This window comes from Rhipicephalus microplus, chromosome 3 (genome assembly GCF_043290135.1).
Source record: "Rhipicephalus microplus isolate Deutch F79 chromosome 3, USDA_Rmic, whole genome shotgun sequence".
Classification (NCBI taxonomy): Eukaryota; Metazoa; Arthropoda; class Arachnida; order Ixodida; family Ixodidae; genus Rhipicephalus; species Rhipicephalus microplus.
Window position 1 is genome coordinate 181,928,323 of NC_134702.1, and position 25,350 is coordinate 181,953,672.

The 25,350-nt window shown below is 44.3% G+C and overlaps 1 protein-coding gene across 2 annotated transcripts; it reads right to left on the reverse strand.

Annotated features, from left to right (window-relative positions):
- Positions 1–1,034: 1,034 nt before the first annotated feature.
- Positions 1,035–25,350, reverse strand: LOC119185100 (uncharacterized). 2 transcript variants are annotated; one of them, XM_075890613.1, is made up of 4 exons: positions 25,057–25,350; positions 17,916–17,970; positions 7,268–7,619; positions 1,035–1,763 (listed from the first exon to the last, which is right to left on the reverse strand). In XM_075890613.1, the coding sequence occupies exons 3-4, from the start codon at positions 7,541–7,543 to the stop codon at positions 1,479–1,481; spliced, it is 561 nt and encodes a 186-aa protein (XP_075746728.1). In that variant the 5' UTR covers positions 7,544–7,619; positions 17,916–17,970; positions 25,057–25,350; the 3' UTR covers positions 1,035–1,478. The 2 variants fall into 2 exon arrangements, with proteins under 2 accessions (XP_075746728.1, XP_075746727.1); XM_075890612.1 differs by lacking the exon at positions 17,916–17,970 and having other exon boundaries at positions 25,057–25,348.

Genomic DNA, 25,350 nt, shown 5'->3' on the forward strand with positions numbered 1-25,350 from the left:
GCAATTCCCTTTCAAACAGCTCGAGGTGGTCATCATCAGATATGACACCACGCACTGATTCATCGAACTATGTGGGCTACTGATACTGGCACGTTATCAAATGATAAGAGTTTTGCGACCTTGTCGTACTGAGTCTTGTCCCGAACTTCTAGAAAGAGATTGCCATTCCCCATCTTAGTTACTTTATAGTCAGTGCCAATTGCATCTGTGAGCATTTTCGAGACAATAAATGGTGAAATAGATCGAACTGTTCTTTTCATTTTGGCTGTGGATTACATGGTACTTGGGGAAGATCTGTTTAGGCTGTGCAGTAAAGAAGCTGTCATAGGTGCGCCACCTTTCCATGCAGCGATCAGGGAGTGTGGGAAAAGGGTTTTCCATAAGAAGCATTTTAAATTCGGCGGCGATGGTGGCCACCCCCCACCGAGCCAAACAAAGGGACGCTACAAGTTTGAATAGTGGACACTTGGCGACGCCAGCCATGCATTGCCGCTATAACCGAATATAACTACCGAAGGTTGAGTAACTACACAGGGTTAACCATCGCCGCCAGAAAATTTGGAAGTAAATGAAAAAGAGAAGATGACAAAACAGATAAAAAGTTAGAGATAAAGACAAAGATGTAGGTACAGAAAGATAGGAAAAGGCGACTGCCGATTTCCCTTGGGTGGGTCAGCCCAGGGGTGCCGTCTACGTGAAGCCGGGGCCAAAAGGGTGTGTTGCCTCCGCCGGGGGGCCTTAAAGGTCCAATCACCCGGCGTTGTTCAACCCCCAGAATCCTCTTTTCCCGGGACACGGCAAAGCAACGCACGGCTAGGCGTGGGAGGGAGTCGAACCCCCCGTTAGCTCGGGTCCGTGGTGTCGCTACACACCGAACGCTTACTTGCGCAGGCGCCCCTGCGGGGGCGTTCACATGAGTAGTAGCGCCAAATTTGTGCAGTCGACTGAATGTGTTTGAAGAAAACAAATACACAGGCAGATATGTCATGGTTATGTCGAAATAGCCTGACAGAAATCACCACTGACCGCAGTACTAGATGTGACATGCGTCTCAAAACCCAGTACCCACTTTCAAATTTATTACGTCTTCCGTGGAGTAGTACGCAGCTGCTTCGTAAATTTTCTTAATCGCTTCTCTGGGTACGCCACGGGCAATGTAGAGTACTGGTACAGGGTTCAAACACACGAGACTTCGGGAATACTTGCGCAGTCCACGGAGAAACCCGGACCAGCGTGTTGCCGAGATGAATGCAGCTTTTGAGAATCAAACAGCACCGAGAGGAAGATCGTCACACTCCACTGCACAATACAGCAACTGGCATTCAAGCTTCCATGTCTCTGCTGACCAGTTTTTGGAGTTACTCGAACACGGATTGCAATGACAAGAAAATTGGCAAAATTTCCCTAGAAAAATAATTTAGCACCCTAACTTTCAAAACAATGTTTTTGCAGAGAACCGATGCTAAGTAGTGTTCCGTCTAATCCCGTCTGTTCCGACGGGCACTGCCACTGAAGATGAACGCGCCGAGCAGACCGGCGCCCAATGCCACGGCACCGACTATGGCTGCAGGCTGTATGTAGTTGGTCGCAACAGTACGGGCGTCGACTTCATCAGAGGGCATTTCAATGTCCAGTTCATGCAGGAGGTCTCGGACCCATTTCTGGCAGTTGTTCTCGGTATAATGGTACTGGCCGGAGTCACACATCTTCCTCAGTAGCTGGTCAATGCGTTCTTTCGGAATGTTCCGCTTCGCGAGATATCTCTGTAAAAACAAAGAAGCCAGTGAGGGTGTGCTGGGCTCGAGCACTCAATATAGATGACAAAGTAACTGGAGTACAAGTAAATGCAAATGTAGTGCAACAGAACGGCAGCAAATAGTACGTATTAGGTTTAGCTATAGGATTCGACAGCGGGCGCCACTGAACAGTTATTTGCACACAATTGTTAAATATAAAAAAGTATTCACAAAAGAGATAAAACACCATCGTTACAGTACACATCCACTTCAACACTTTGAAACCAACACTTTGATACTACAGGCACGAATTCCTGCTTGGACCACTTAGTGTCCGCAGTATGTAATAAATAATAATAAATAATAATATTAATAATTCACAACTCTATTAGGGTCGGCATTGTAGCTCTTAAATTTACCGCGCAAGTAGCCCAATAGATGAGGCTGAGTCCAAAGTTTTGCGTAAGGATGCGCATGTTTTACAGTGAGTTAGGAATTATTTTCATTTTCAGACTGTATGCATAGAAGGGCACGCAGATGATAAAATAGTTGCAGCGTACAGTGATATGTTAGATTAATTATAATATATTTTTGGGGCTCCCAAAATTATGCTGCGCAGTGCATAATAGCAAAGACACAACTTAAAATGCTGTGCGTTTTATTACCCTCTTGTATATACACTCTTCAAAGACAAGCGCGTACAAAACTGTCGTGTTATGTACACAAAGTTGCCTAATATGCGATATTATGCATGTGTCAACATTCAGGTCTGTCCGAACAATGAAGGTAGTTCGATGGCTTTACAGCAACAGAAAAATTAAATGGCGCAGATTGACTAGCGTTTTATTAACATTTGGAATGAACATACAAGAGCGACGCCCATTGATGAGAACGTCAGCGTTGGGGAAAAATGCCACGCATCTGTACAAATTTGTCAGAACACGCTTGCTTCGAAGCACGCAATAATTACAGTCTATGCAAGAAGCCTAGATACAGCAGACACTCATGTAATATATACTCGGCGACAACTTTACTCGGCAGCAGGGTAGAAGTTACGCAACAAGAGGGCATGCCTGGTAGCGCGCAATTTTTTTCATTCACCTAATAAGTGCTGCGTTATCTATAGTATAACTCAAAATCCAGCTGCACGATGTCGTAGGTAAAATATAATGTTGTCCGGTATGTAAAAATACCCTCTTCTTCTTCTTCTCTGTTCTTTAACAACACCTTTTCAGTTAGCTGGTTTCGCAAAGTAAATCAGAATTACGTGGGGAGTAAGTGTGCAGCCGCTTACGCGCTGTTTAGATCTCCAAGCAAATTATTCTCTCACTATGACACTAAGATATACACTGAACAATCTGGAGACGTTTTCCTTTGCACATTTTTTTTCAGTATGTAATTTTCGAAAGGTGTTAATGATGCCAGTAGGTAAATCTGATATCAGCCATAAACAGCCGTAATACTTGCGGAGCAATGCGAATATGCGGAAGCCTTCGCTCCGATGTCAATATAGTTGGCACCGAGTATATACGACTATATGGCTCCTGAGCCTTTATAGTGTTTGGCGTAGATGAATGTCATTATGTCGTGGTGATGTGAATGGCTGCCATGCTGAAGCAAAAAGTAAAGAAATAACTTCGAAATGGCTGCCTACATAATGGATGATTTTGTTACATAGACTCTTTGAGGCCGTCGAGTACAAGAAGCTAATCTGTCTGAGATTCAAACTGGATTGTAGATTATGAATAAGTGCGCAGAAAATTCGTCAGGGCTCAAGGATTTCTTGCTACAGGTTCTGAGTTTGCACCCTGCTATTTGAACGTTTTCAACATTTTAACTTACGTTCCAGTTTAGCTGACGCAGATTTACTGAGCTGACGTCACAAAGCACTTGTGTGGATGACTCACACATGCAGCACGGTAGTACTCCCTTCGAGAGCCATCTGTGCTACCTTAACATTGAGCTTCAAATGTGCAAGAACCCGTCCGCATTGTAAATCATTTCGCACATGGCGAGAACCGGAAAATATAGAGCTATTTAGTGTTTGCAGAACCTTTGCAGAGGCGAATACCTTTGCTCTATTTTTAAACACTTATAGTTAGGTAACACCGATAACAGAGAGTTAACGACTGATAATAGTTCAAGAGTGTAGGGGTTCGAGCTTGTTGGTAAGGCTTTATTGATACGAAACAACGCGAAAAATGAGGACACGAAAAGAAGCAAATGTGAACGAGCGCTGACTATTAAATGATACGTTTATGTTTGGCAAGCACAAATAAATAGGCTTTTACACATGACAGGAAAGTGCAGGGGGATGGAAAAAGCGCGTTCGCCTCACTTTACATTGCATACACTTAACGGTGCAGATATCTTATAGCTTGTTTTTGTTTGTTTGTTTCTGTGCGCTTGTTTTTCACACTGTTTCGCATTGATGAAGATTATAGTTGATTCCTTGCGAGTAAAGTGACAGGAAACCTGGAAAACGTACACCTGATTTCGCAAACTCATTCTAGAGTTGAATATCTGGCGAAGTGTTGAAATGTGAAATATTTCCTTAGAAGTATAAAGCCCCGCCGCCGTGTTTTAGTGGCTATAGTACTCGACTGCTGACCCGCAGGTTGCAGGATCGAATCCCGGCTGCGGCAGCAGCATTTTCGATTGAGGCGGAAATGCTGTAGGCCCGTGTGTTCAGATTTGGGTGCACGTTAAAGAACCCCAGGTGGTAGAAACTTCCGGACGCCTCCACTACGGCGTCTTTCATAATTACATGGTGGTTTTGGAATGCTAAACCCCACATATCAATCAATTAGATAGTATAATAAAATCTAACTGTATCGAACATGAAGCGCACACAGGTTTTTGACTGACTCAGAGAATAACACACTAGGCACGCCATGCCTCCTTACAGAACGGGACTGAAAAAAAAACAAAGTACCATGTCATGCGTAGCGCAATGGCACGAACCCTATAGCCAGCACAGGGCATTCGAAAACTATGTACGGTTGAAAACTTCTTTTTGGAGAGAGACCTGTAAAAATGTATTCTTAAGGATGTCATATGTCAGCGTCTTATTTTTTTTTCAATCTTTGAAGACCAAAGAATGAGAGTACTGTCATAATTGAGGGCCATTTCTAATTCCAGGTATTCCTTGTATTTATTTTTTGGTAACTAAGTGAACATAGAAAAAAAAAGCTTCAGCTGTAATCATTTTACTGAATTGTACGATTGAAAAAATAATATTGATGCTGAACACAAAGCCGACCTGAATATGGATGTGCTCATAATTAGAGAGAAAGCTGGGCTGATTGGTAGGTATTCAAAGTAAACAGAGAGGGCGTGTGTGTAAGCACGGACATAGCAAAAAACTTCATAGACACCTGAAACGTCGACGAACAACAGGAAAGGCGCACGACAGTAGAAAAGAAAGAGGCGCGAAACCCTATCTGCGCATGCTCATACCGTAGGCGAACCATTCAATCCGGCACGCGTAGGGGTCTACGTGAAAGATAACTCTTAAGACAGTTCGTTTTGTTTTTTGAACAGGGTAACCAATAGTGAGCTCACGCATGCGCTAACACAGTTATCGGTACGCCTGGCTTCGAACAATAAACGCGTTTCTTCGTTTTCATGCCGGTGAAAATCACGCGTTCATCGAATTTCGGCGTGCAATAATACTCTCGACCATTCGCAAATGGATTAGATTGTGAGCCTCCGGTTAGCGACATCTTATATTTCATTACACTCTTCTCACTTGCGTCTGTGTTTGACACCATCTGCCTCTATTATACCATTAATATGGGCACATCATTACACAGCGCCGCCTCTATTCTGGGCGAATATTTTGGCAAAATTCACAAAGAGGCGTCGGCGCTCACTTTTACTGCTACATGTTCAATACCTTTGTATTCCTATAAATAAGCTGACAACTATAAGCGCACACGTCTTCAAAAAGGCACGCATCTCTACAAAGTGCATGATGATGAGTGTGCGAAGCTATAGGCCCTGTCAGGTCCATAACGTCTACGTCAGAGTCGTGTACTACTATAAAGGAAGGACACGTGGACGGGCGCACGAATGAATGGACGGATGTGCAAACGGACGGCGCAAATAATCATGTTTTGTAGTGTCATATATTCATTGATGTACAGATCAAGTAGGCTTTTTTTCTTTACATAGATGTTTTCTCCGATGAAGGCGGCAATGTTGTAGGCCCGTGTACTCAGATTTGGGTGCACGTCAAAGAACCCCAGGTGGTCGCAATTTCCAGAGCCCTCCACTTGGCGTGCCTCATAATCATATGGTGGTTTTGGGACGCTAAACTCCACAAATCAATCAATTAATCATTTATTTACATAGATGTTTTCATTCTTCATTGTGCAGGTGTTCAGTTTTGGTTTTGTGGAGCGCGACACACTCCAACAAGACTCACCCCTCATGAGCTTCACCCTTAAAAACATGGAGGGCGCTTGAAGAGTATACAACGCGATAGCGTAATTGGACCAATTTCACATCGGTGCCAGCGTCGTTGTTTGTCAGCGAACAATCAGCGACAACCTTTAGGTAAAATAAAAACTGACGCAAATATTATAGTTATGAAGCCAAGCCGCAAAGGAACCTCGGCCTGCATGGGAAGCAGGCGTTATACGACAAAACCAGAATCGTGCCCCGAGCTACTTCAGATAAATATCCCGCGCGTGTGTTATATAGTGCGTCGACTCACAATAAGACATATTGACTACGTGGGCGAAGCCTAAAATCTCACCAGTTGTCTCAACATGTGAGTTGCGCAAAGAATAGATGGTTTAAACCTTCCATACCCACTACAAAAGGCTCTGCCACCACCCATCGTGATGAGTCAAATCAAGAAAAAACGGCATAGTGTCTTACAGCACGCCTAGTGGTTACCTCGCTTGTAGTATGCACTTCGCAACAGCACTTTCAATATGCACTCTAGGGTAGTTTAAAAATGTGCCAAGTTCCTTTCCTCGCGGCGCGGTTGACTTGACAGGAACATGACACCTGGCTAGTGATTTAAAGCATGATGCCAACGGGTGCGATTAGGCTATCGCGTTGAATTCTTGCAGGCGAATCTCAACCATCGTCAAAGTTTTTTATTTGATTGATTGATTGATTGATCGATTGATATCTGGGGTTTGACGTCCCACAACCACCATATGATTATGAGAGACGCCGTAGTGGAGGGCTCCGGAAATTTCGACCACCTGGGGTTCTTCAACGTGCACCCAAATCTGAGCACACGGGCCTTCAACATTTCCGCCTGTTCTTTTATTTGAATCAATCTCGAATTTTCACTCATGGACTACGCAGATCTTTCATTCACAGCCAACAAGGCACATGCTCGATTTACCCAGAAAGAAGCTCCTGAACGCCAACGCATAAAAAAAGCCGGTTTGAAATAAACTCCTGTCCGCAAGGCCCCTGGCCGATCGTCACCTGCTTTCGGTGCGCGCTACAAATTCAAGGGTCGACTCTACACTTCTGCCATGTACAGCAATGCCGTTTATTCTTACCTTCTTTTCGTAGTTCTCAAGAGCAGCCCTCTTTTTCCAGTACGTGCGCCCCGTTAGTTCTCCCTCGTGGTTGTCGGCGTCGCAGATGAGCACCTCGTCCTCGCCGTAGTCGAACACGAGGAGCCAATGCATCGCCCATGAGTTGCCGCTTGCCGACTGCGACGAAGACGTCAGCAGGGAAAAGGCGTTGACGGCGCCATTGATAGAGCTGCCCTGCTGAAGTGGCCTACTGCAGAGGTACACCTCGCACCAGTCAGAATACAGGCAACCCGACATGCTTGTTGTATTCCTCGACCTCTTCGTCGTCCACGCAGTCTCTCAGCAACCACTCCGTAGCACGGCAGGTAGCTATCTGCGGAGTGAATGTGGGACCGAACAGACCCGGTTCGTTCTATGTGAGATAAAGAAACGCGCACATTGCACGCATTCGCGCAAAGCAGGTTGAACAGACAAGACATTGCTGAGATATCACTGTAGCGGCGCTGCCATCAGCATCTTACACGTTATCTGGTCCTGAAAAAGGTTATGTTTTAACAGGGGAATCCCCTTTTCTCGGCAGCTTGTTCGTCTACTACCTACTATAAGTCATAAAAGAAAAAAATGCCAGGCCTCCACGCAGCACAAAGACTGGCATTTTAGAGCTTTTTCTTAACACTTTTTGCGTAACTGATACAAACGCACTTGCTGGGTACCCACGGCACCGTAAATCATCATAATTTTTGTGTACTAGGCTATCGTTCATCATTCTTTGGAGAAGCGTGGTATCCGTTGCAAACTTGCAAGGCGTTATGTGCACTATTTTCATGCAGTAGCTGATGACGATGAAGAATTATGCCTGAAATGGGTATGCGCCCCTCACCCTTAAAAAAAGTAACTAAAAAAGGGGGCAAGTGCAAGCAAATAGGCAGTAACTGCTGCACTTACTACCTCTATTGGACCGTTACTAAACTTGTGCTACATGTTTACTACCTACGTTAGCAAACAGTAACTAGCTGCAACCTATACTAAGTTCTCGCTACCAGTTTACTACGTAAGTAAGTAAACAGTAATTAACTAGAATAAGAGAGGTAGTAACTGCAGCCCTTACTAACTTTCTTGCCCCGTTGCTACCTTTTTACTATACAGCTGTTGGCTGTCTAATCAAAAACAGTAGGTGATTCTTATTGTGACAGTTTAACAAAGGAATCGTCTCCACGTATCATCTTTCAATTAGAAAAAAAAGACGCAGGAGATATCCACAGATAATGAAAAAAGATTTTGTTTCAAAGTACGCAAACGAGATATGTAAACGTCATTCTAACATTGCCATAATAGAGAAGTAGAAGTTACCGAACCATAAAGAAGTTTCCCACGCACTGTAATGGACAATTACAACAATTCAGTAAATTACAGCAAAATTATTAAGACAAGCGGAAAACAATTAACAAGGTGGTGGAATTCATCTAGAGTCCCTCACTACGGCGCATGGTTGGTAACGGCTAGGGTAGTAACAGTTACTAAATGCTGGTTGTGACAGGAAATGTAGTAAGTGTTTATAGCCTGACGGTTACTAACTGCGCTTACTACAAGGGTTGTGACATATGTGACAAACCATTACTACCTCAAAAATGGAATACCTTTTTTATGAGTGCAGTTAATAGGTGACGCAGAACAAGCTTTTGTAATGGGTTGGATGATTTAACGACAAACTCTTTACGTAATTCTCATTGTGTGACACCTGGTTGTTCCTTTGATCTTTTAACCACTTTATTACTCATTTAGCGCAATTCTTTTCCCGACATCAAGCCTGCAGCTGCAGGCCAGTTTTGAAAGTTTCAAGGGCCGGCGTGGCTCAGTGGTAGAATACAAGGTTGGCACGCAGCGGACTCGTGTTCGTATCTGTCTGTGTCCTACTTACTTTTTTTAAAGACGATAGTCTTCATTGGGGACCTTCGACGGAAAAATTTTGGTCCTTCTGTCTGTCTGCCTGTACATTTGTCAGTTTGTCTGCCCTAACGATACCTCAAGCGGCACCAAACTGCCAACACTACCTGCAGCGCCCACCAATATTGCTCAAGGTATAGCGTTCATAGTTGTGCGATTCTCAATAAAAAGCAATTATTCCGCATATCTGAGGCGCTACAACAATGCTTCGATGTTTTGTATGTGTGCCTTTATACTAAAAGAAGCACACACAAGTAACTCTAAAGAATGTAGCGTTTAATCGCGCTGCGCTGACAGTGCAACGCAATGCTCAAAAGGTGTTTCCAACGCTTTGCTACGACGTCACGGTGGTGGCACCTGCCCGTCGCTTTTCGTCTACACCTTATCACCTTCGAGACTGGAGCGCATCTTTCTCCGCGGGCTGCACGGCTTCGTTTTCGAAGATAACTGCCAGATGGCACTTGTGTCTAACGTACCTTGAAGCGCTCATTCGCCTCCGCTCCACGCTCGAGGCACTCTAACGCTGCGCCTGCAGAATACCATTCACCGATATTCTTGCACGGAACATCAAATAAACGTTTTGTTCACTCTCTCCGGATGCAATTTATTTACTGAGTTGTTTTTTTTTATTTCTTGCTATATTGGTTATGGACACTGACGGCTGTGGCAGCGGACAGCTACGGCGCCACACGCGACCCGTGTTCTGATCTCATAGCAGCTTTCGCTGTGAGACACGCACTGCTTCCAAACGCGCACAAGAAAGAACACACGAGGGCATGCGCAAGATGTGTTTCTTCTTGCCGTGTTTTCCAGGCAGTGCCTGTTTTCCTTCGTGATATATATTTATACGAATGAGCCCACGTTCAAATCTTTTAAGGCCAGTAGCTAACCTGTATCGTTCACCGACATTTGCCTGGCTCTGGCTCATAACTTGGTACTTGTAATACAATAAATGGCACTCTTTGGGATCACTTTATAAAAGGCTTTAAGTAAATCTATATCTTTCTTTTTCATCCTATGTGGCGTACTTCAGTCTATTGTGGGTGTCAAGTCTGAATTTATATGTGCCCAGAAAGTAAAAAAAGTGGTATTTAAAACAATGAAAGCCCAGGGGAGTGGGCAAGCATTATTTTTGGAACGAAGCGCCAACAAAAGTATAGCGTTAAAAATATGGCAGCATATTCACGGAGTGAATGATGGATAGTGGGGCGAAGCATCCCTCCGTCCATTCGTTCTTGCTTCCGTCCACCCATGCGTGCGTCTGTGTGGCCGCCAGTGCGTCCATCCGCCCGTCCGTGCGTGCGTCTGTTCGTCTGTTCATGCGTCTGCACGTCCATCTGTGCGTTCGTCCATGCGTCCATTCATCGGTGTAGCCATCCGTGAGTCCGTCCATGCATCTGTCTGTGTGTCCGTTCGTCCATCTATTCAACACTCCAAGTACTGCCATCTCGCATCTTTTCATCATATATCCCTTCTATAGAAGCACAGCCATCCAGCGGACATTCCAAGGACTGAACGAGAGGAGGCACACGCACACTTTCTTACGGCTTGCACTTCGTGTCTACTTCCCACCTTTAACCACCTCGAGTTCATTGGTATATACTAGTTCACTGTATTCATGGTACTGCGGCCCAACGCTCGCTAAACCTTTCTAAAATCTAGGAGGTTACGCCCAGCGAGTATAACGTAGCAACCCTTTCTTGTCTTCTGTGCGTTGTTGAACAATAAAAGTTCCCAGCGTGCGCGTTAACTAAAAGCCGAATTCTCCTGTCTCTCATTCCCCTTTAGCAGCCATTGGCATGTACATTGAGCGCTATCTTTTATTGTTCAACAACACACAGAAAAATCTATCACCGGCACCACCTTGGCGGTCAAACTGTTATACTTCTTACACACTACTACAACGGCTACAAGGGACGAACGGGTGCCGCTATAAACAGCTCCGCCCCTAAAAGATGGTGAACACTGAGTGACGTATGACATGTTTCTGGGTCCAATGCTCCTCTGGTCTTTCGTCCTCTGATATATGTCCATGTGGGCGATTAATATTTATCAATAATGACTACACACTCTATTACGAGCCGCGGGAGGATTGTGCACGTAACTGACATGAGGCATGGCTATAACATATTAAAACTAGATTCGTTGGTTCGTTTCACCAGACAGCAGTGGCTCAACCCACCACGGGTGATCGGCCATAAATCGCGCGGTAGGGAGATTTTGAAAAAATATAGGTTGGGGGATGCCGAAAAAGATGTATTTATGTACACGAAAGAACTAACTGTGCCACCACTGTATCCGCTGTTTTATTTAGTGTTAGTGCACTGAGACCTGGCAACCACACTAAATGTACAGCACGAACATGATTGGGCATATCTGTATAAAATTCTGATTAACAAGGCGATGTCTTCGGTACTGTCAGAACGGTGCAAACGAATAAAAATCAGTGCAATATAACCACCGAAGTTGAGAGCTTGCGTATTGCCAGAATGACTGCCAATAATTCTCCTGGAATATCGGCGTAAAGCAGTCTGAGTGAAAAAAAACAGTTTGATGCTCTTGAATGGATGCCCACTCGTGCTTTCTCGGCATTGCCAGAAGCTTCTGTGGCTATAACTGAAATTATCTATAGGGTATGGAGATGGTCTTCAATCAACCAAGTCGAATATCTAATCGGCAAAATTTTTGCAATTTTTTTTTCTTACCATAGGAATTCGTACCAGTGAGAAACACACGTCCCGGTTTTTACCCCTAATGGCTTTCAGAGCTTTCGCACATTAACTATTTGAGATCGATGTAGCCGAGAACACTCACAATAAAAAATATATGGATGGCTCGCTTAAGAATACGTATTAGGAGCGTGTCTGTTGGGAGGAATAGATGTTTAGAAATGTTTGAACACTTGATATGTGAAACCTAGTTTTTTAGAGGAAGCAGATATGCTCCATGATGAACAACATTATTAGCGACAAACTTAGGGATGCCTAAACATATGCGCGATTCATCACGCTCTATATAGAGAAAAGGCCGTTATTCATAAACGGATCTCCCAAAGAACAGCACACATTCAAACTCTACTTTCGGGCGGACACACATGCAATATATCATCCAAAAACTTCTACGCATTCCAAATCGACCATTGTTGATGCGCTAGAACAACCCAACCGCACGTAGTCGCTTAGACAAAATATATTCAGTATGTGACCTATATTTCAGATTTGCAGTGTATAATATACCCAAGTACTTTAACGAGTCTACTTGTAGAATAAAGTCCTGGCCATGCATCGATGCGATCCGCACAGGAGAGCTAAATAGAAATGCAAGAAGGGCACTTTTTTTTATATTAAATGACATGCGCAGGTCGCTAAGCCATAATTCTGTGGTATCCAAGTATGACGGTAAAAATATTGTACAACGAGTGCGTCTTGGCAAGCTGGAAATAATGCTATATTGTCTGCGTGTACATACACTTGCACATTATCGTCAGTAGGGATAGAGCTTGATAATATATTGAATAAAATTGATAAAATAACGGATCCCCGAGGAACCTTTTTTCTCTGTTTGTATCGCTTAGAAAATAGCCCATTTTGCGAGCAATAAAACATACACTCACATAAAAATTTTGAGTCCGTGCGATTAGATATATGGAAACGTTAACACTTCGAAGTTTACTAATCAAGATGTCGTGCTCCGCGTTGTCATGTGCCTTAAAAATATCTAAGGTCACCAGAGAGGCGTATAGCGTTCTGAGCCAAGCAAGTTTATTTATAGCTCCTTGGTCAACATGGGCACATCATATGGGGCACCCAGCTGTAAATCTGATTTGAGATTCACTCAATATATGTTTTCGCACTACCTATTTCGCTTTATGTTTTCGCTCTACCAGAAAAGTTTATAAAGCTAACCAGATCAGTGGGAGACAAAGGAAAGGATTTTTAACATCGCTGTAGCTGTATTATCTGGACCTGGAGATGAAGCTGGGAGTGAATGTACTTCCTCTTCTATCTTTTCTAGTGTTGTTCTCTCTCTTCTATCTTTTCTAGTGTTGTTGCCTTATATTCATTACATTTTTTCTGTGACTAGTACAGTGGGGTAGCACTGACATAAAGCCTTTCCTTTCTCAATTGAATCCAATGACTGCAACAATTCTGCGGGTGATACACAAATTATTCTATATTTATTGATGAAAGAACAATCTCTTTATACCGCAGGAACCTAAAGAGGACTTTCTTATTTTGGTGGGAGAAACTTCTTAAGCTGTGGGTCGTGCGTCCGCGACTTATGTAGTAGTAGTAGTAGTAGTAGTAGTAGTAGTAGTAGTAGTAGTAGTAGTAGTAGTAGTAGTAGTAGTAGTCGGCAGCTGCCTCCACGGCCGGACTAGAGGAGCAGCACGCGCGCACTCCTTTGAATTGGGGAGAAAACCTGCGCACGTTAATCATAAATAAAATAGAAGTTGTTTCTGATGAAATAATCTACATAGACGAGTATCGGGGACTTTCTATCCAATAAAATTTGCTTCGAATTTTATGTTTATGAGAAAAACTAGCAACAGAACGACGCACTTTTAGCACTATGTGACCAGAAAAGGTTGCCACGTCAAACTCAATGGGCGTAACCCCCTTGGTTAGGCCGCAGTGCCATGAACTAGCGGCGGCGAAAGTTTGGAACTACAAACGAAGCGTAGGCCGTAAGAGAGAGCCCGGGTGCCGCTCCTCCAGTACAGCCATGCCACCTCTCGTTTAGTCCTTGGAATGCCCGCTGGATGGCGGTAGTTCTATATAATGAATATATATCATGAAAAGATGTGAGATGGTGGTACTTGGAGTGTTCGCTAGATGAACTGATGAATGAACAGACAACGGACAGTTCAACGAAATGGTGACTGTGTGGTTAGACGAAATGGTGACTGTGTTGACCACTCCTAAAAATGCCGTGTCATCATCTTCTGAGACATCGTCTTGCTTTATAGGCGACCTGGATAACCAATCAGCATCAGAGTGCTGCTGTTCCGACTTATAGACGACCGTCATATCGATATCTTGTAGGCGTAAGCTCCAGCGCGCTAGCCGACCGGATGGGTCCTTCAAGTTGGTCAGCCAGCAAAAGAAGTGGTGGTCGCTGACTACGTGGAAAGGACGGCCGTAGAGGTATGGGCGAAACTTCAGAACTGCCCATACTACAGCAAGACATTCCTTTTCCGTTGTTGAATAATAGGACTCGGCACGGGAAAGCGTCCTACTTGCATATGCAATCACTCTCTCGGCTGAGTCTTGCCACTGGACTAGTACAGCGCCTAAACCTACGTTGCTGGCATCGGTGTGGATCATGGTTGGAGCGTCCTCGTCAAAGTGAGCAAGCACAGGCGGTGTCTGCAGGCGCTGTCGTAGACCGTCAAATGCTGCTTGTTCCTGTTCGCCCCATAAAAATGGAATATCATCTCTTGTTATGCGTGTTAAGGGCGACGCTATGTGCGATAAATTGGCGATAAACCTGCGGCAGTAGGCGCAAAGGCCAAGAAAACGTCTTACGGCCTTCTTTTCTGTTGGCACCGGAAAATTTCGGACGGCGTTAATCTTCTCGGGGTACGGACGAACACCTTCATGGCTTACCACATGTTCTAAGAATCGGAGTTCCTTGAAACCGAAATGACATTTCTCAGGTTTGAGCGTTCAGCCAGCAAACCGTATTGCTCGAAATACTAATAGCAGCCGTTGATTGATTGATATGCGGGGTTTAACGTCCCAAAACCACTATATGATTATGAGAGAGGCCGTAGTGGAGGGCTCCGGAAATTTAGACCACCTGGGGTTCTTTAACGTGCACCCAAATCTGAGCACACGGGCCTACAACATTTCCGCCTTCATCGGAAATGCAGCCGCCGCAGCCGGGATTCGAACCCGCGCCCTGCGGGTCAGCAGCCGAGTACCTTAGCCACTAGACCACCGCGGTGGGGCTAATAGCAGCCGTCTTAGATGTTCCTCGAATGTTGGTGAGAATACAATGACGTCGTCGAGGTATACCAGACACGTCTGCGACTTAAGGCCTGATAGGACGGTATCCATCAGTCTCGGAAATGTTGCTGAGGCTGAGCACAATCCGAAGGGCAAGACTTTAAACTCGTAAAGCCCGTCAAGCGTAATAAAAGCAGTCTTTTTTCTGTCCCGCTCATCGACCTCGATTTGCCAATAACCGCCTTTCAGGTCCATCGACGAGAAGAAGCGTGCATGCCTCAGCCTGTCAAGTGAATCGTCAATACGCGGTAGTGGGTATACGTCTTTCTTTGTCACGCGGTTCAGCTTGCGGTAGTCCACACAGAAGCGTAAGCTGCCGTCTTTCTTCTTGACTAGCACTACCGGTGATGCCCAAGGGCGTTTCGATGGCTGAATGATATCATCATTGAGCATTTTCTGAACTTGTTCTCGGATTGCTTCACGTTCTTTCGGTGCCACGTGGTGTAGGTTTTGTCGAATTGGTCTTGCCGTCCCTTCCGTTATAATTTGGTGCTTTGTCAGTGGCGTTTGATTTACCCTCGAGGTCGATGAAAAACAGTTTTCAAACTGGCCGAGAATATGTAGAAGACTCTGCCTCTGCGCTGGCGATAAATCTGTGCTCACGTCGACAGGCAGTGGTGTTGAAGCGGCTGGCGTCTCTGTCTGTTGTACTGCGAATCACTCGCGGAATTCTACAATTTCATCGAAGTATGCAACTGTGGTACCCTCTGTAATGTAATGGACAATACTGCACGATGTGGCCTGCTTCCCCACAATGGAAGCACAGGGGCCTGTAGTCAGGGGTACGCCATATGTCGGTTTTGCGGAGTGGGGGTCGCATCGGCGTGGACGTTTCCCTGTAGTACCAAGGCACTGTCGGCGGCTGTTGCTGGTGGTATACTGTTGAGGTGGCGGCACGTTAGATCTAGGCTGTCGACGGAGAATATCTGCATATGTTGGCCTAACTATTTCAGTGTTCGACTCGGGAAGTGAAAGCGCTTGCCATATTTCTTGGCGAACAGCTTCTGTTACCGACGCAATCACGCAGTCATTCGGTGTGGCGGCGAGCTTCTTCCCCTCTTCTTGCACAATTTCGCGTATCAGGTCACGCAAAGAACGCTCGTAAGGTGTCACAGTGGTCACGGTGGTTGCGCTGATTTGTCCACTGTTGTTTGGGCGGTCGTACTGGCGGTAGCGTAGCTATAGTGCGCGTTCGATGGCGGTCGCCTCCTTGGAAAATTCATCGACGCTTGAAGGTGGGTTCCACACGAGAACAGCAAACAGCTGCTCTTTAACACCGCGCGTAAGGTGGCTGATCTTTCTGCTCTCGGACATATCGGGATCGGCTCGATGAAAAAGACGAGCCATGTCCTCAACAAATATAGCAACAGACTCGTTAGGCTTTTGAATCCGTGATTCGAGGAGTCGTTGTGCATGCTCCCGCCTTTCGGTGTTTGCGAAGGTGTCCAGAAACTTCCGCCGGAACTCGTCCCACGTTGACCACACGCGATTCGTGAACCATGTGCGAGCCCCGTCTTGAAGAAGGAAATACACGTACCCCAACTTCTGTGCGGCTTTCCACCCGTTAACGTTGTCTGCGCGCTCGAACTCCTCAAGCCAGTCATTGGCGTCCTCATATGTGTTGCCATGGAAGTCCACAGGAATTTTAGGGGTGAAAACAGTCACCTGTGTCGTGCTTGGGCTCGTCATGGTGGGGCAACTGCTTCCGGGCGCGGTCACGTTTTCCGTCCAAGGACCGAACTCTGGGCTCAGGCCTAACAGGCGGCGGCTGGTGCGATGAACGCGTGTTTAGACGAGCGGAAGTCTTTGTGGACTAGATACCGGGCTGTTGGAAGGTGTCCTGGACATGTACCCAGCACCTCCACCAGTGTGACGACGCAGACACAGCAGGAGTCCGATATAGAAGAGCCCACTTTAAGTAAATTGAAAGGCGCTCGTAAAGAGGACCGGGCAAGGGCTTCGTCTTTTTTTATGGCTGCGCGAGCTCTCCTCATATATATATATATATATATATATATATATATATATATATATATATATATATATATATATATATATATATATATATATATATATATATATATATATATGTGTGTGTGTGTGTGTGTGTGTGTGTGTGTGTGTGTGTGTGAATGAAGGAATTAAGTGCATACTTAAGAGCTCGTTTTTACCTGTTAGACACAATATTAAGGAGATCTATAGACATTATTGCAAGGAAAGTAGAGGAAAAATAGATTAACTTCGTACGACCTAATTGTAATGTAAATGTGAAGAGCATCGAGCGAGTTATTCAAAGTCACAGGCTCGGTTCCTGCCCGCGGAAAGTTATTTTTTCATCCACTTTTCTTTCATCACATTTACATTTCAACTTACCTTATATTTTCTTTGTAGTATTGTGCGTTATATCTCATCAATATATTGTCGAACAAGAAAAAAAGGAGCCCTTAAGTATACACTTCCTTCCTGCTTTCATTACCGATCGTCTCGTACTGGAAGACTTGGTGCCTCTAGATAGTGCGCGCGGGGTTATTGGTCAGCTGCCAGCTCGCAATAAGACGTGCTACGTGACGCCATACAGGCTGATAAATATTGTTCCACACTGGCCGCCATGGCTGCTGGTGGCGCTGTCTGAACCCAATAAAGTGGATGGTGGGATAGCCGCCGTAGTAGTATGGTCCCTAGAATATACTCGCTCGTCTGCCGTCTCCGCTCACCGCCGCGGCTGCTCGGTGATGCATGTGGTGGTGGCGCTTGGGTCAATCAGAGTTCCTTGAGCAGACGCCAATGGAATAGAACCAATGGATTGTGAATAAGAAGAAAGAAAAGAATAAGACTGTCACTCCTACTTCTAAATTCACATATAAACCCAAAAGTGGATGGAGGGAAGGCCGCTCGTTTTTCCGTGTTTTAACACAATATTAATGACGCGTTATTCGAAGGGCGTAGCTTCGATTCCTGCTCACGGCTGGTTATTTTTTCATCCACTTTTCTTTCTTCTTATTTACATTCCATTGGTTCTAATAACTTCCCCTGTACATTCCTTGGCATTACTGTCTGTTAGATCTCATTAATATTGTGTTAAAACACGGAAAAACGAGCCCTTAGGTATACACTTCTTTCTCCTATTTAATATATATATATATATATATATATATATATATATATATATATATATATATATATATATATATATATATATATGTATATATATAATTACAGAAGATCTGTCAGTTGCGAAAATTAACTTTCATTTTCGCGATGCGTACGCGTACATCTCATGTACTCATTTTGTACAACAACCATGCAACTCCGCAATTTTAGTCATCCTGTGACCACTGCCTTGATTCTCAATGCAACCACGGCGTCAGGCTCTTTTTCTCCATGTTATGATTTTTTCCAAGAATGAAAGGAAGAGAGACTGGTATAAGCAGTTCTCTGGAAAATAGGGGCATGGCAGGATGGCCAACAGTACTTAGGCGGTGGATGAGAGCATAAGCTCAGCTCTACAGAAAAAAAGCGGTGCTATTTGTTCCAGAACTGCACAAGGAGTGTGGCAGAGCAAAGGTGCGTCATGAGCGTAAAGAAGTTAAAAGAGGCAATCATCGTGCTGCAGAATGACGCCTAGGTGAGGTTGATTGTGTCACTCTGCAAAACATAGTGCAATAGCCTGTGACTTAAATCTTTTTCAGGTGATAAAGTGTCGTTAATAGACGAATGACAGAACGTTGCAGTGCAAGAAGGAAATGTATAGATTTAGCAGTTTCATTAGCCGTCACATGACTGAACGATCCATAGCCCCACTTGTGCTACGAACATCACGGAACCGCATTCATGCCGCGTAGACAAGGAGAAAAAATACGTGATTGGCAAGTTTCAGATTACCGTAGTCAGGTAGATTGAGTTTTAGAGGGCAACGCAATTTTCGCCTGAAGGGCACCTATGGGCGCCCCATTTGGACTGTAAATAACAGTGACTATTGCATAAGTCTAGGAAGCAATAAAATGACCGTACACGTCTGTTGTCTCGGCACAGGAAAGAAGATGTGTTGTGCGCTCTTTTATATTTGTATTCGACTTGGTTAAAGCATCCAGCCAGTCATGACAGGACGCTGTGCAGCTTGCCTCTTGGTCTCATTCCGTACGCTGCTTGACTCTCGCTTTACACTTGTTCTTGAGGCACTCGTAAGCATTGAGCTATAAGAAGAGAAAAGCCGGTCGCAACTCTGTGTTTAGGCGCCTTGTATAAATAAGCATATGGCTTGTGATGTCATGGAAGTGGCTATTAACACTGTGCTAGCGCCAACATGCCGCCTACAATGGCGTCAGTAGACAACATCGTGGCCATACGCACACCACTCCGCTCTTGACATTGGCCATACGTACATTGTTTGCAGTAATGTTATTGTTTGAACTCTTGGCTCGAGATTTTCCTGTGCGACTTCTGGTAAGTAAGCACCTCACAGTGACTTTCGCGATGATTCATTTATATAGAATACCACCAGTGTAGTTTCGGGCTGTACGGCTAAAGATCCAATTTTCATACAACAGGCATAAAGACAAGTCTAAGCAAATGCAGCAGGTCAAAATACAACAAACTAATATTAAACGAACGAATACAGAATACTGAAACCCACTGAAACAGAAATCTGCAGCACAGAAACGGTAAGTACTATAAGGACGGTCATTTGATTGCTTCCTAAAATTATGCAATAGTCACTGTTACTTACAGTCCAAATGGGGCGCCTATAGGTGCCCTTCAGGCGAAAATTACGTTGCCCTCTAAAACTCAATCTACCTGACTACAATAATCAGAAACTTGAATATAAATGAAATTCTCAATTGCATTTTAAGAAAAACTAAATTATGAAAGTAGGAACACTCACGCAAAGAGGAAAAGAAGATCTACTGTTCACTCAAAAAAGAGTTAGTTTAAACAAACGTGATTGAAAAAATTGAATAAAGTTTGGTTAAGGAAATTGAAAAGCATAAATGAACGAAAGTCATTTTCCTCACTATTGATAGCCTTTTGCAATACTTCGAAAAATGGAAATATGATGCGGTGGTATTCATAGGTGCGTATGTGCCATTGCACTCAGGGATAATATACCAAAAAAGAAAAGAAACCCCAAAGGTATCATTCTTTCAAAAGAAGAACCCCTTTATTGCGTATTTACGATAATAGAGGGAAATGCGTTAATATCTAAAGGTAACATATTGGGAAGCATCCAATTTTAGCCCCGCCGCGGTGGTCTAGTGGCTAAGGTACGCGGCTGCTGACCCGCAGGGCGCGGGTTCGAATGCCGGCTGCGGCGGCTGCATTTCCGATGGAGGCGGAAATGTTGTAGGCCCGTGTGCTCAGATTTGGGTGCACGTTAAAGAAACCCAGGTGGTGGAAATTTCCGGAGCCCTCCACTACGGCGTCTCTCATAATCATATAGTGGTTTTGGGACGTTAAACCCCAGCTATCATCATCAGCATCCAATTTTAGGGATGTTTCTTTTATGTCAACACAAATCATCAACGGCGCATCAGTTTATTAGGACGAGACCAGAAATATTGCGGTAAACACACGCGACAAGGCAAAATTGACAAGCGGACTGCCACGTGACAGCACACTGTGTGGTGAAAAGGCCACAGCATAAAGTTTAGGGCCGGCCAGTTTTGTCGAAACCTTTGCATGAGCTTTTCTCAAGAAGTTCAAGGCAACGTGCACTTCGCTCGCAGTCGTTCGTCTGTGTTATCTACGATAACATGTGGTAGCGCTCCCCTTACCCTATCCGTTTGCGAAAGGAGATAAGTGCTGATCTGAACTACCCTTTCCTTTGCACCTTAGGAGCATGGGTTGGGAGTCGCCAACGTTCACCGGCGCTTGCTTAACGTTGGCTAACATCGGCTAGTGATTCTCAATGGTGCCGAGTGCTGAGCTGAATAAGTGCTCACGTTCGCTATTGATGGCCTTCTATTGGTAACTCTCTTCCAGCGCTGCTATATTTTGGCTAAACTGTGGCTAGTGTTGGGTAAATGAAAATCAGCAGTATTGTTAGCCTGTGTAGGCTATCAGATGTTATAGGAGAAATGTTGTTGTTATTCAGTGTAAACAGGGTGTCGTTGCACTTGAGCATAGAACTAGGGTTGATCCTTCCTTACTTTTCTTTCTCGTACGCCGATACCATATTGATTGATATGTCGGGTTTAACGTCCCGAAACCCCCATATGACTATGAGAGACGCCGTGGTGGAGGGCTCCGGAAATTTCGACCACCTGGGGTCTTTTAACGTGCACCCAAATTTGAGCACACGAGCCTACAACATTTGCGCCTCCATCGGAAATGCAGCCGCCACAGCAGGGATTCGAACCCTCTACCTACGGGTCAGCAGCCGAGTGCCTTAGCCACTAGACCACCGCAGCTGGGCGTACGCCGACACCTGCCCTGGTAAAATTTCCGAAGTTGCTTAAGAGTTTCAGCGCACGCAGGACAAATAACAACTTCCTATATGCTCACCAGTTATAATAACGAGCTACCTTCCTTGTTATTTGACAGTCAGTAACAACACTCGCTATATAAAAAAACACGCTAACGACCGTATCTAACAGTAAAGTAATTGCTGCCAAATGATTTATCTTTCCATCTCGAACTATTGCAAATAATTTCAGGCGCATTCGATCTAACCTAATCCCCGTATGTTAATCGTGGAAGCACAAGTTCAAGGAACTTGACGCTGACGAATCACAATAAAACTGCAATTGCATCGGAAAAAATTCAATCTAGCAAGATCACCACTGTGTCACCAAATAGGAGGCTAAGTACTTTTCATAAGCTAACCCATTCCTGAGCGCCTACAGCGAAGTAGTTTTAGAGTCACTACACGCATTGCCCCTAATAAAACCCCGTTATCGGAAATTCATCTGGGAAAATATGAAAGCTCCTTTTGAATGCTTCAATCTTAAGCCATTCATTGAACAAAAGCAACTCCTTGAAAAAACTACACGCATTCACGAAAACCTCAAGTTTTGAGCATCTTTAGCAAACATAGTGCAATCTCTCCCCCCCCCCCTGCTAAACTCTACATAATTTTCACTGACCCCGTTTAATCATTTCCCATTGTGTCATTTCTTTTTGTCAATTTTCACTGTTAGGCCTGTATTAACAAAAGAGTATCATTTTTATCACGCGTTTTTCCAATTAGTTGCGTCATCAGTTGTACGCAAACACGTCTAATCTCTTCGTGAACTGAAAAAAAAAAGACTTCGGGGATTTTCCTCGATGGGAATATCTCTCTTATTGTTCTACCAAAGAAACTTCACGGTTTACTTAGAAAAAGACGTGCAGATGTGAGCGAGAACTAAACTTAAGACTAATAAGGCGCACTTGCGTAAACTATCTTATATCACCCTTATCCGTCCTAAAATTGAATATGCGTCGGCCATTTGAGATCCCGATCAAGACTACATTATTAAAAACTTTGAATCCCTGCAGAACCTTGCTGTATGTTGTATTTTTTCTTATTATTCACGTCACACCAGCGTCACTTCATTGAAACTTCGTGCTGAATTGGAACTCTTAACACGTCGCCGTAATATTGTTCGCTTATCACTACTTCATAAGCTCTACCATCATACATGACTTCACGAGGACTTTTTTAGGCCACCCCCTGCCATCTTTCCGCGATGCGATCATCCCTTTCAAATCGAACGCTTCCCTGCCGTACATTTCATTATGCTAGATCCTTCATACTGCGCAAAATAACCAAGTGGAATGACTTACTAACAAACATTGCAACCATCACCGATACCACTGTATTTCAGAATCTACTAAACATGTGTTCAAACGTGTGAACCTTTTGCGCTATCCTCCTCCCTCTTTATTCAGCAAATCGTGTTTTCTGAATAAACTGCGTGTGTTCATGATTCGTGTTATTTATTTCTGTGTTTGCCTAATTCAGTATTTCAAACGTGTTATTGGCGATGTTGTCATTCCATTATGCTTCAATGGCACGTTTGCTTGTAGTAAGCTAGATTGCGTTTTCTTATACTCTTGTGACTCTATGTCCTTCCTTGGTTAGATCAATTTCAAAATATGTTTATAGTTTCATTATTGTGTGACTCATATTATTTATTCTGAATATTTAAGACTGTGCAGTAAGAATATTGACTTTATATTTACTCTAATCTATTTAGTAGCTGTAGATTGTTTAGTTTGCGTGTTTTCTGGCCCTAGTAACCATTTCATCTACCTGTATGTGTTATAGCCCCCCCCCCCTATGTAATACCCTACTGTGAGAGGGTCCTTATTATTAATCTGAATAAATAAACAAACTAATTATTAAATCAATGTGGCACATTTGTGCCATTACGCCTCGTTTTGCTACGTTATGTACATAGGCGCTTTCCAGAATAATAAAAAATGCCGGAGCAATACATATATGCCCCAATAAATAGTAGCGATGATAACTTTCTAGTCATTGTTTTTCAAAGCAGGAACTAACTGGCAATGTCAACTAACACAATCACTGTACATTTTTTCTAACAACGCTGAAACAAATCCAAGACTGCAAATTTTGAGGGGAGTATTCTTTAATGGTCCTCACTGTGAACACTGTGGCATTTTTGCGGAGCTGGAAGCTAAAAAAAACACGTCTGACCGAAGTCATTGGTGACTACGATGCGAATAAGCGCCGTATTTGAGACGAAGTCCCGAAGTTTTTTCAAGGACTATCACACTGCCGAATAAGACGTCTGTAGAGATTTTGTGCTCTGTAATGAGTAGCAGTAGCAGGAATAAAAAAGCGATTTTTCTCATTGTCCGACTGCTCAGCCCTGAAGATCTAATTTCGCACAATGTTTGTAAACTTGTTATTCATTTTCACCCCTTTATCAAATAATCTTTCGTGAACTTCTCTGGTCCTAACTGTTTGGAAAACGTGCACGAAAATATCCTGCAGATAAAAAGAAAATCCACGCGGAAAGGTTTCATGAAGAGAAATACTATTCTAGACATCGGGATAATTTGGCATTGAAGGTTTGCTTTCAAAGCGCATTTTGAGTTTTAACTTGCGGCAACCACACCACAATCATTAGGTGCCTTGAAGTGGGGAAAGCGGGGAGGCACTCAGTGATGGAAATTTTGATGTCTCTAAGTTTTCATCACAACCACCATCGATGTCTTTAAAGACCGTGTCCATATGCTAATTCCATTCGTGTTTTGATATAATAGCAGCATAGCATCCTGAAAGGCAGAACTCCATATGCGAACCCTTTCCCACCGTCGTCTCACTGAAAGCTTATTGTTAACGAGCACCTAATTCAAGCGAACAGGTGCTATCACCGTTACGTGCTATGAAAATGTGAACTCCATCGCTCGAAACCGAACCTTGGGCCCCGCAGTGGAGCAGTGGGACACCATAGCCAGCATGCTGTGATGGCGAGTGCCAAGAAGAGAAAGCTGCTTGAATGCGAAACTATAGATAATACGTTCGTCATGAGCCTGACACCGAAAGTTTCGTTATCGTGAGTACAAAGAACAGGAGCGCCTGCTCGTCGCGCTAACAGCTGTGGTTCTAATATATTGGTCAAGAACGATCTTAATCACGAACACATAACGAACGGGCAGCTAAAGCGGCCCCTGCGCATGAACCTCAGAATAACACTTACTGTTATCTACGTTTCGTTTTCCATGGACGCGCCCCGCACAAATGAATGGAACCATTTGTCGGCGTGAAAAGCGCAGCTGGCTACAAAAAAAAAAATCTTTACATTCAACAGCTCGGAGACAATCCACTTTCGAGACATTTGAAAACGACAAAGCATCCTGCAGTACCAGACTAACTGAAAAGATCTACGAGGGTGCGATGCTCACCTTATTCCGAACCGGAGTTTCGGTCATCCAGAGACTGGCACTCACTCGTTGTCGCCGCACATTCCTCGCGTGCGCGGTGAACGAACAGTGCGTCCTCAATGCTATAGACAGAGCAGCCTGCTACGAACTATCGGCGAACTATCGGCGTACGCGCCGGAAACGCGTGATGGCGTGGCAAGAGTATCGCCTTCGAGGTCGCACGTGGCGCCCGATATTTTGTGAGAGCGTGAGACGTTACACGACTGCTGTCTTCGAGACAGTTTCTACCCGCAGTGCCTAGTTTCGGCGGAGCTG